Source organism: Pinus tabuliformis, chromosome 5_2 (assembly GCF_031772625.1).
Source record: "Pinus tabuliformis cultivar Carrire ecotype Pingquan chromosome 5_2, CPIR1, whole genome shotgun sequence".
Classification (NCBI taxonomy): domain Eukaryota; kingdom Viridiplantae; phylum Streptophyta; class Pinopsida; order Pinales; family Pinaceae; genus Pinus; species Pinus tabuliformis.
The window spans coordinates 401,600,396-401,612,509 of record NC_142306.1 but is presented as its reverse complement, the minus strand read 5'-3'; the positions used below and the strand labels follow the sequence as shown (position 1 = coordinate 401,612,509).

Genomic DNA, 12,114 nt, shown 5'->3' with positions numbered 1-12,114 from the left:
TAGGGTTTGTAAAATGGAGGGCTTGTGAAACCGAAACTGGAGGCTGTGAACCCAGGTTAGGGTTAATACAGTTAGCGACAAAACCTAGGGTAGCCGGAGAGTGAGGGGGTGTGGATAATGCAGGCCAGGTCGGCGGGTCGTCCGGAAGAACCACCGGGTTATGCGGATGGGGCTCGCAGAAGGTAATCGGCGGAATAAGTTCAGGCGGTTCTGAGTTGTACATACCTCCGGAGGTCGTTAGAGGAGTACGCCAGATGGAGACCCCCTCCAATGGGTCCTCCGAATAATCAACGGCCTCGTGCTCCTCCATAGCCAGGTGCGTCTGGGATCTGAAGACACCTCGGAACGGAAAGTAGGCGGACGAAAGAGACAGTTCAGGAGGTAAACGGACCTAGGGAAAAACCGTCACAGTGCCTCCCAAGTCGAGGTAAACCGCCCGAGAAAATTACCTGCAGGTCAAAAGGTGCTCCAAGGTGTCGTGAAACGGTGAACGGCAGACGGCAGCGTTGAAGGTGAACAGGTGCAGGCTGGCAGGTTCGTTCTCTGTCTGCAGAGGGAAAACCCTAACCATAACCCTCGCTCAGACGGGAACGCACGCACTCCATCTCTCTCCCCCCCCGTATCCCCAATGTCTGACAGTTATACCACTTTTACAGATGATTCCCTCCTAGTCACTTATAAAACTCTTTCTACATAAAATTAGAATTCATATATATATAAAATTAAATTTGCTAGAGAGAAACTTTTTAGAAATAATATCATTACAAAAACTATAAATATCCAATAATACTAATATTTTTTTTATTAAAAAAAAATATCTAAACGCACACACAAACACATATTACTGGATGGTTATAAAAGAGGATAGCTAAATTAGAAACCACTCACAGGCAAGATGTGTAAGCTATAGCTATAAGAAAATGATGGATTATGTTGCACTGCCAATTGGATTAAGTAACTTAGGTGATGAGATTGTAGCATTTATGTTCTCACATCTTTTAGCTTAGCCCAAGCAACATAAATAGGTTTTCCACCAACAAATTTTCTATTCATTTCTATCATAGCTAGGCATGCTTGAAAAGGAGATGAGAATGCCATAAATCCTGAACATTCACTGCGTCCATTAAAGTCCTCCATTACCTTGGATGAATCAATTGTGCCATAAATAGAGAACAACTCTCTCAACTTGTTATCATCAATATTATCATCCAATACTTTAAATAAAGATTTGTTCCATATTTACAACATACCATTACTTGCCTTAAATTTTCTTTCATTTAAATTCTGGAAGGAATTTGCTGCATCATCTACATTCTCAAAATTAGAAAATACAAAACAATTTTGAATTTCCTGTACACACCAAACTAATATCTCAAATCCTCATCATTCCTCATCATTCATTGAGTCTGATAAATTCTTAACAAAAACATTATTAAACTTTGGCATTTCCATTTTATCGTTCTGGCTGCTCCTTTTTCATGAATGGACAAACATAAACTCGTTCCCCACTTAGACTGATAAATTCTTAACAAAAACATTATTAAACTTTGGCATTTCTATTTTATCGTTCTCGCTGCTCCTTTTTAATGAACGGACCAACATAAACCCGTTCCCCATTGATAAACTGACCATTCAAATATTTTATTGCATCTACTGTTTTATCAAGATTCTTAACGAATATTTTAGCTAATACAAAGTTGCTCATCAAGATTCTTAGAAAATATTTTAGATAATACAAAGTTGCTGATGCTCGGGTCATGGGGTGAGTACATTATCCGAATAGGGTTTCCATTAAGGGGTGTAGAATTCAAGAAACTTAAAGCCTCGCTAGCATTTTCAGCCGAGCTGTAATGGACGTAGGCGTATCCAGAGGAGTGTTGGAAACGACATCTCCGCAGATGTGAACAGTGAGCACCGGGCCAATCCGCCCAAAGAGATCATACATCTGGGCCGTGGTAACATTGGGCTCCAAATCCCCCACATACAGAGATTTAGGTAGTAATTGGTTATTGTTGCCATTATCAATTGCTAGGTGTTGCTGTGAAACACTGTGTTTTGCTGGTTGGATTTAGATCTTTGCCATTGCTCTTTGCTCTCTGATACTTGGAAAAGCAGAAAGCACAACTTCCCAAATGCCAACTCAATCGAAATAAAATTCCAAACCCAATTCAACCAAAATACCAGTTAAACCTAAATAAAAACAGAAATCTATCCACGGCTGGTGTAGGTCAAAAATCCGCGGATGGAGAATGAAAACCGCTTATTTCTCTACCGCAGGTGAAGATCACATCGACTTTCCTGAATGTCTTTCTTCACTAGGCATGTGGAGAGGGATAAATATGTGGCGGATCGGATTTTCGAAATAGGTGCAAGGTTTGTTAGGTTTTCTCTTCATTGGTGGGCATCCTAATTTTCATAAGATTGAATAGCAAAATCAATCCTGACAATTCAAAACAGACTGGGAGAAGCATGGTTTCAGGTTTATTAGTTTCTTCATACCCGTGAATACTTGACTAATTAAATAAATATATTATTGAATATATTAAACATTAAAGACTATAAATATATTAATTAAATAAATATGTTATTTAATAGACAAAATATATATAAAACGAAGGATGTACCATGAAGGATATATGGTAATGTCTAGTGATTTATTTTTTAAATTTAAATTAATTTTTTTTTTTTTAAATCGTTTTTTTTTTTTTTAATAATACTTTTTCTAATTTTCTTCACTTTATATATATATATATATATTTTTTGAAACTTTATTAATTAATCATTATTTTATTAAAGAAAACTTAATAAATAGAAATATATTTATACAAATTCAATAATAATTGATGGATGAAGTTTGTTTTACCATGAAAGCTCATGTTTAAATATAGCCTTAAGTGCTTTTTCACTTCTATTAGAGCCTTTCTATATTGTTAATATACAATTAAATTTATTTTAGTTTTATACATAATATCAATTTTTCCTTAAAAAGAAATATTTTAGGCTCAAACCATAATTAAAATTATTTTAGTTTTTATACATAAGATTACCTTTTCCTCAAAAGAAATATTTTATGCTCAAAGCATAGGCAATGAGAGATGTTGTTAATATAAATCTTCTCTCTCTCAAGAAGCATCTTCTTCCATTAGGCTCTTCCACTTGTTGAGGTATTCTAATACAAGCTTTTCCTCATTATTCAGTGTGACAATCATGCCACTAGTTCCAATGGCCCCTTAATAGGGAAGCAAAGTGATCAAACTAATGAAAGCAACAAAAAGATGCCACTGTATAGCTCTATGTGTCATATAATATACAAGAGAATAGTGAAACTACTTGGTATGTAAAAATGCATGAGATAAATTGAGACAAGAGGAACTATTAGGGAGAATCATGAACACCTATTATGTGAATAAGCTTTGAGGGCATTTCTTTATGGCTTTGATCTTATTCGTTAGCTACAATTTGGTTTCTTCTCACAAAATCTATGGGGGATTATCTTGGTAATGGATAAGAATATCTAAGTCATGAAATGGAACATGTAGCATAAAAAATAAAAGGCCTTGTAATTTAAAAAATGTATTGATTTTAATTAATAAAAAAATATAAAATTAAAATTAATTAAGTGATAAAATCTAATGGTATTGGAAATATATATATTACATTTTGCATCACACAAAACATGTCATCATTAGAAAAAGTCAAAATTTAAATAGTTACATGGCTTTTATTAATAGAAATTATATTTTTAGAAAGTCTATTCATATTATTACATTTCATATTTTTTCAATATTATTCATTGTGGAAGTATCTCTAATCATCCCTAATTCCCACAACTGTTATCTAGCACATGCCTTGAAAGTATTTAGCTTTCTTGGTTGGAAAATGATACAGTTGTGGAAACCCTATTATAATTCTTGTTGCCCTTTGCTAAGAAGTTAATGGCCACTTAGAAATAATGTTATAGCTTCATTGGGTGCCCTTCAACTAATTTCAAATTATCTAAATCATATAAACTAATATGAATAATTGTGTCATACCAACGCACAATTAACTTATCATATGATGTAAACATGTAACTAAACCAATTTAGTAATCATCATTTAAATCTAATTAAATAATTAAGTATTCATTCCTTTTCCAAATAGAAACTATTAAAGATTGAAGTGCTTACAAGTTACAGCTAGTGTGGTAGTGAGTAGTGGTTATTATCTTTCCCACCTCCTTTTACATGAAAGATAACTAACTCACCTAGAAAGAGGAAAGAAAGATAATTAAATAAATGAGTAAAATATAACTATGATGCAAGACTAAAATCTAGTGCCATGCTAATTGGATGGTTTCGTCTAACGACCCCTATACATGGAGAAAGTGGTAGTAATAGTAGGTTCCCTACCAATTGGATTGTGAGACTTGAATAAATGACTCTGTAACTTTTCACTTCTCTCCTCCTTTGGCTCAGCGAAATCAACATAAAGAAATTTTCCAGCAACAAGTTTTCCATTCATTTCTACCTTAGCTTGCGATGCTTGTAAAGGAGATGAAAATGCCACAAACCCTGAACCTTTACTGTATCCATGAAAGTCTCTCATTACCTTGCATGAAGTGATTGTGCCATAAATAGAGAATAGTTCTTTCAACTTGTTGTCATCAATACTGTCATCCAAATATTTTAAATAAAGATTTAATCCATATTGCCTCCTCAATTCAGATTTCTTCAATGCCCTTCCAACATACCATTCCTTACCATCAATTGTTTTCCCATTTAAATTCTCAACGCAGCTTGCGGCATCATCTCCATTCTCAAAATTAACAAATCCAAAACACTTTGAATTACCTGCGGCATCGCTAATCACTTTGGCACTTGTAACTGGTCCGTACACACTAAAGTAATATCTCAAATCCTCATCATTCATTGACTCTGATAAATTCTTAACAAAAACATCAGTGAACTTGGTGTTTCCATTTTCTCGTTCTCGCTGCTCCTTTTTCATGAATGGAGCAACATAAACCCGTTCCCCATAGATAAACTGACCATTCAAATATTTTATTGCATTTTTCACTCCCTCTTCACGTTCATAAATCACAAATCCATATCCTTTGGATTGCCCTGATGCATCTGTTGCAATATTATGTTGAAAATATAATTTCAACTGCAATCGCCGATATTGCATCGACAAAATGAAGTGAAGGAATTATAAAGGAGCCTTTGTGTTTGTGATAAGCGATCGCCGATATCGCATCGGCAAAGTCAAAGTGAAGGAGTTATAAAGAAGCTTTTGTGTTTGCGATAAGCGATCGCCGATATCGCATCGGCACATCGCTATCGACAATGTCATAGAGTCGGGGTCTTTGACATGAGTAAAGTTGTGATGCGATGGAGTGGACCCGATGGATTCCCAAAACCAAATTGCATAATGTTTGAAATTCACCCGACGGCAAATATTAAATGTTGCGTGGAGTAAATCTAAGTTTTGGTTGACCATACGTCTTAATGAAATGTCATAGTGGTAGGTAAAATATTAAAGTTTTACATAGAGTTCGTAAGTTTTTTTATGAAAAGGTATGGGCGTATGTACTTATTACATAAATTCTGTATGGGATATGAGTATGTAATTTATTACTGTGTTGACCATTGTTTCTTGGATGGCACACGGGAGGTTTTAGTGTGAGTTCATAGTAGAGTAAAAAATTAGAGTGGTGAAGCGAAAACCATGTGTGGTATGTATTGAACACACAGCAGTGTGTAAAAAGATAGAACCAGATGAAGTAATTTTTGGTGTGTGGAAAAACCATGTGTAGTTTTGCACAGCAGTGCATAAAGGAAATGGAGCGAGTTTTTGTAACTCTGTAAGTTTTGTTTTTACAGCAGCATGTAAAAGTGTTTCACACCAGTGAATGTAAATTTTGTTTTACAGCAGTAAGCTCATGTAAACTTTTGTTACAGCAGTAAGTTGTTTTTCACAGCAGTGAATATGAAAACAATTTTACAGTGGTAAATCCCTCTCAGTAAAAGAGGATGAAGTTTGTATCAATTTTTAATGAATAAAATGTTTTTAATGGTAGTGAAATACTCTGTTTCTTCATGAATTTTTTTCTTAAGTCTTCCTGCATAAAAGATCCTGGAGCAAAGTAAAAACAGAGCATTGCCTCTGTGTGTTTGAATATTTGGTTTTTGGTATTTTCTCCATGTTAAAAATACCCAACAGTGGTATCAGAGCAGGCTTAGGCTCTTGAAGGTGTTCAAGAAGCTGAAGGGAGAAGGTTGTTGCTGCAGCAAAACTTCTCAGGCAGACAGAAGACTCAGACATCAAAGGATTCAGGTATTTCAAAAGTTTTTTTTGTGTTGCTGAAGAAACAGTCAGTTGTTTTTAAACATACACAGTCAAGGAATGGCTAGCACAAGCACTGGTATGGGTTTGTTTAACACCCAGCTCCCACAGTTTAATGGGAAGAACTATGACTACTGGTCAATAACTATGACAGCCCTGCTTGCTTCCCAAGATTTATGGGAAATAGTTGAAGAAGGTTTTGAAGAACCAGCAGATGAAACTGAGTTCAATGCATTAACTCAGGGAGAGAAGGATCTGCTGAAGAACAATAGGAAGAAGGACTCAAAAGCCCGTGTGTTGTTGTATCTAGCAGTAGACCAGAGTATGTTTCCAAGGTTAGCAGCAGCTAAGACAGCCAATGAAGCATGGCAAACCCTTAAGACAGCCTATCAAGGCATGGAGAGAGTGAAGACAACAAAACTACAATTGCTGAGAAAGGATTTTGAGAACTTGAACATGAAAGAGTCAGATAATATTGACTCATTCTTCACTCATGTGATTGGTGTAATCACACAAATGAGAACTCATGGAGAAACCATTGAAGACAGAAGAATTGTGGAGAAAATATTGAGGGTCTTACCCTCAAGGTTTGATGCCATAGTCACCACCATTGAAGAGACAAAGGATCTCTCAAGCTATTCAGTTGATGAGCTACATGCGTCACTGATAACACATGAGCAGAGGTTGAGTAGGAATGAAAACTCATCTCTTGAGCAAGCCTTCAAGACCCAGATGTCCTTTGGAAGAGGCAGAGGTCAAGGCAGAGGAAACAAAAGAGGAAGAGGCAGAAGCCAGAACAGAGGAGGTAGGAACAACCCATCAAATGCACAAGGAAGAGGCAGCAATCCAAATCAGAACCAAAGTCAAGGCAGCAGCCAACAAAGAGATCAACATCATGCTCAAGGACAAAGGTATGATAAATCTAATGTTCAATGCTATTATTGAAAAAAGTATGGACATTATGCTAGTGATTGCAGAAAGAAACAACATGATATGAACAACAGACAAAATGCAAATGTTACAAGAGAAAACAGCAGTCAAGACAATGTTCTGTTAGCTTGTAACATGGCTGAAACACATAGTGAGGACATATGGTTTTTAGACTCAGGTTGCAGCAACCATATGACCGGAAATATAGCCTTCTTTTCTGCTCTAGATAAAAATGTGAAATCAGAAGTCACACTAGGAACTGATAGTAAAGTGTCTGTTATGGGAAAAGGAGAAATAAAAATACTTTCAAAGCAAGGAGAAAGGAAAACCATAGCAGATGTCTACTATGTCCCCGGAATGAGATGTAATCTCTTGAGTATTGGACAGCTTGTCCATAAGGGGTACAATGTTTTCTTTAAAAATGATGTGTGCACCATCATGGATATACCACCCAGCAAAAGATGCATTGCTGAAGTGAAGATGACAAGGAACAGGATGTTCCCTCTCCGGATCAGGGCTGACATGAAGAACAAGAAGGAAATGGCAGCAGTCACCCAAGAGGCCTTCCAAAGCGTGCCAAAGGATGAGAACTGGTTATGGCACTTGAGATTCGGGCATCTAAATTTTGGAGGCCTAAACTTATTAAGCAAAAAAGGAATGGTAAAGGGATTACCATTGATAGAGAAACCGGACAGCCTATGTGAAGACTGCATTTTGGGAAAACAACACAGAGAAAGTTTTCCATCAGGGAAAAGCATAAGGGCAAAGACACCCTTAGAGATTATCCACTCAGATTTGTGTGGACCAATGCAAGCTCCATCATTAGCTGGCAGCCAATATTTCTTGACATTCATTGATGATTGTACAAGAAAAACTTGGATATATTTCCTTAAAAACAAAAGTGAAGTGTTTGAGAAATTCCAAAATTTCAAAGCACTTGTGGAGAACCAAAGCGGGCTGCATATAAAAGTCTTGAGAACTGATAGAGGAGGTGAGTATATCTCCAAGGAATTCCTAAGATTCTGTAGAGAAAATGGAATTCATAAACATTTTACAACTCGGTACACCCCACAGCAAAATGGAGTTGTTGAAAGGAAGAACATGACCATCATGGATATGGCAAGGAGCATGTTGAAGGCAAAGCATTTGCCAAATGAGTATTGGGATGAAGCTGTACATTGTGCAGTTTATATATTGAACAGGTGTCCTACAAAAGCAGTGATGAACAAAGTGCCAGAAGAGGCATGGAGTGGGAGAAAGCAAGGAGTCATCCACATGAGAGTTTTTGGGTGTGTGGCCTATGCACACATACCAGATCAACTAAGAAGGAAGTTGGACAGCAAAGGGGAGAAATGCATCTTCATTGGATACAGTGATGAATCCAAAGCCTACAGGCTGTACATTCCATCTACCAAGAAGTTCTTTGTAAGCAGGGATGTTCAATTCATTGAGGAGGAAGCTTGGGATGGAAGCATAGAGAAAACAGTGAATGTCAAGAACTGTTTGTCTCATGATGAAGATGAAGAGGAGGTGGTTGAAATACATCCCCAAACAGCAGCGCCAACACAAGGACAGCAAGGGACACCATTGAGGACAACACAAGGACAGCAAGGAACACCATTGAGGATCAATGAGAGTGTTTCTCCAAGCACACCACAAGGGGGAAACTCAAGTGCATCTTCAAGCACTTGCACACCAAGTGAACGAGGTAAGAAGTTTAGAAATCTAAGTGAAATTTATGAAGAAGGAATGAATTCCTTATTTGCCTTGTATTGTCATGTTGATGATCCTATTCATTTTGAAGAAGCTATTAAAGATAGGAAATGGATAGAAGCTATGGATGAGGAAATTAATGCCATAGAGAGAAACAAAACATGGGATTTGGTTGAGCTACCGAAAGGCAAAGAAGTCATTGGTGTGAAATGGGTCTACAAGACCAAAAGCAATGCTGAAGGCAAGATTGAAAGGCATAAAGCAAGGCTGGTTGTTAAAGGCTACAAGCAGCAGTATGGAAGAGATTATGAGGAGACTTTCGCCCCGGTTGCAAGAATGGAAACCGTGAGAGCAGTGCTGTCCATAGCAGCACAAAACAAATGGAAAGTCTACCAAATGGATGTGAAATCAGCATTCCTAAATGGAGTGTTAAAAGAAGAGGTTTATGTTGAACAGCCTCTCGGATATGAGAAGAAAGGTGAAGAGCACAAAGTGTGCAAATTGAAGAAAGCTCTTTATGGGCTGAAGCAAGCACCAAGAGCATGGTACAGTAGGATAGATTCTTATCTACTGGATAATGAATTCGACAAATGTGAAGGAGAACCCACTGTCTACATCAAGGAAAAGGATGGTAAAATTTTAATTGTTGTCTTGTATGTAGATGATGTTATTTTCACTAGAAATGATATTTATCTTATTGAGAATTTTAAATCAGTCATGAAGGATGAATTTGAAATGACTGACATGGGTTTGTTGAGATACTTCTTAGGCATAGAAGTAGATCAAAATGAAAAAGGAATTTTTATATCTCAAGCAAAATATGTAAATCAAGTTTTGGGCAGATTTAAGATGGAAGAATGCAAGGCAGCAATCACTCCCACAGTAATGGGATTAAAGCTCAGCAGAGAGGACAGCAGCAAGGAGTTTGATCCTAGCTTGTATAAAAGTATTGTTGGCAGCCTTATGTATTTAACAGAAACTAGGCCTGATTTAATGTATGCTGTTAGTTTAATTTCCAGGTTCATGGAGAGGCCAAAGGAGGCACATTGGCAGGCAGCAAAGAGAATTTTGAGGTATGTCAAGGGTACCAAAATGTTTGGCATATTATATAGCGTCTCAGAAAGTTCAGATTTAATTGGTTACACTGATAGCGATTGGGCTGGAAGTGTAGATGATCGGAAGAGCACTTCCGGTTATGTTTTTCATATGGGTTCAGGAGCCATTTCATGGGCTTCTAAGAAGCAGTCCATTGTAGCATTGTCTACAGCAGAGGCTGAATATGTGGCAGCTACAGCAGCAGCATGTCAAGCAGTGTGGATGAGAAGAATGTTGAGAAGCTTAGGCCAAGAGCAGGCAAAAGCGACAGTCATCTTTTGTGACAATAGCTCAGCTATTGCATTGTCAAAGAATTCAGTGTTTCATAAGAGAACGAAACACATTGATACAAGGTTTCACTACATCAGAGAATTGGTGAACAATGGAGAAATTGTGCTACAACATTGCAGTACTCAGGAACAGGTAGCAGACATTTTGACAAAGCCATTGGATCAGAAGAGCTTTGAATTTTTGAGGAAGTGTTTGGGTATGATTGAATGCCCGACAGTTGAAATTAAAGGGGAGTGTTGAAAATATAATTTCAACTGCAATCGCCGATATCGCATCGGCAAAATGAAGTGAAGGAATTATAAAGGAGCCTTTGTGTTTGCGATAAGCGATCGCCGATATCGCATCGGCAAAGTCAAAGTGAAGGAGTTATAAAGAAGCTTTTGTGTTTGCGATAAGCGATCGCCGATATCGCATCGGCACATCGCTATCGGCAATGTCATAGAGTCGGGGTCTTTGACATGAGTAAAGTTGTGATGCGATGGAGTGGACCCGATGGCTTCCCAAAACCAAATTGCATAATGTTTGAAATTCACCCGACGGCAAATATTAAATGTTGCGTGGAGTAAATCTAAGTTTTGGTTGACCATACGTCTTAATGAAATGTCATAGTGGTAGGTAAAATATTAAAGTTTTACATAGAGTTCGTAAGTTTTTTTATGAAAAGGTATGGGCGTATGTACTTATTACATAAATTCTGTATGGGATATGAGTATGTAATTTATTACTGTGTTGACCATTGTTTCTTGGATGGCACACGGGAGGTTTTAGTGTGAGTTCATAGTAGAGTAAAAATTAGAGTGGTGAAGCGAAAACCATGTGTGGTATGTATTGAACACACAGCAGTGTGTAAAAAGATAGAACCAGATGAAGTAATTTTTGGTGTGTGGAAAAACCATGTGTAGTTTTGCACAGCAGTGCATAAAGGAAATGGTGGAGCGAGTTTTTGTAACTCTGTAAGTTTTGTTTTTACAGCAGCATGTAAAAGTGTTTCACACCAGTGAATGTAAATTTTGTTTTACAGCAGTAAGCTCATGTAAACTTTTGTTACAGCAGTAAGTTGTTTTTCACAGCAGTGAATATGAAAACAATTTTACAGTGGTAAATCCCTCTCAGTAAAAGAGGATGAAGTTTGTATCGATTTTTAATGAATAAAATGTTTTTAATGGTAGTGAAATACTCTGTTTCTTCATGAAATTTTTTCTTAAGTCTTCCTGCATAAAAGATCTTGGAGCAAAGTAAAAACAGAGCATTGCCTCTGTGTGTTTGAATATTTGGTTTTTGGTATTTTCTCCATGTTAAAAATACCCAACATATTAGAAGAGAGAATGGGCCCACACATAGCGAAAGTACGATAGAAAGCATCTTCGCCTACTGTTTTATCAAGATTCTTTACAAAAATTTTGGCTGATACGAAGTTACGGATGCTGGGGTCATGGGGTGAGTACATTACCCGAATATGGTTTCCATTAAGGGGCGCAGAATTCAATAAACGTAAAGCCTCACTAGCATTTTCAGTGAACCTATAATTAACATAAGCGTATCCCAGAGAAGTGTTGGTAGTGGCATCTCTGCATATGTGAACAGTGAGCACCGGGCCAATCCGCCCAAAGAGATCATATATCTGGGCCTCGGTCACATTGGGCTCCAAATCCCCCACATAGAGAGATTTCGGCAGTAATCGATTGTTGTTGCCGTTAGCAACTGCTTGTTGATGTTGTGCAACACGGTGTTCTGCTGGTTGGACTTGATTCTGTGCCAT

General features: G+C 37.3%; 1 protein-coding gene across 1 annotated transcript; it reads right to left on the bottom strand.

Annotated features, from left to right (window-relative positions):
• Positions 1-1,816: 1,816 nt before the first annotated feature.
• Positions 1,817-12,114, bottom strand: LOC149159211 (polyadenylate-binding protein 2-like). Its single transcript, XM_089434231.1, has 4 exons — positions 11,661-12,114; positions 4,732-5,113; positions 4,590-4,650; positions 1,817-2,038 (listed from the first exon to the last, which is right to left on the bottom strand). The coding sequence occupies exons 1-4, from the start codon at positions 12,112-12,114 to the stop codon at positions 1,817-1,819; spliced, it is 1,119 nt and encodes a 372-aa protein (XP_089290357.1).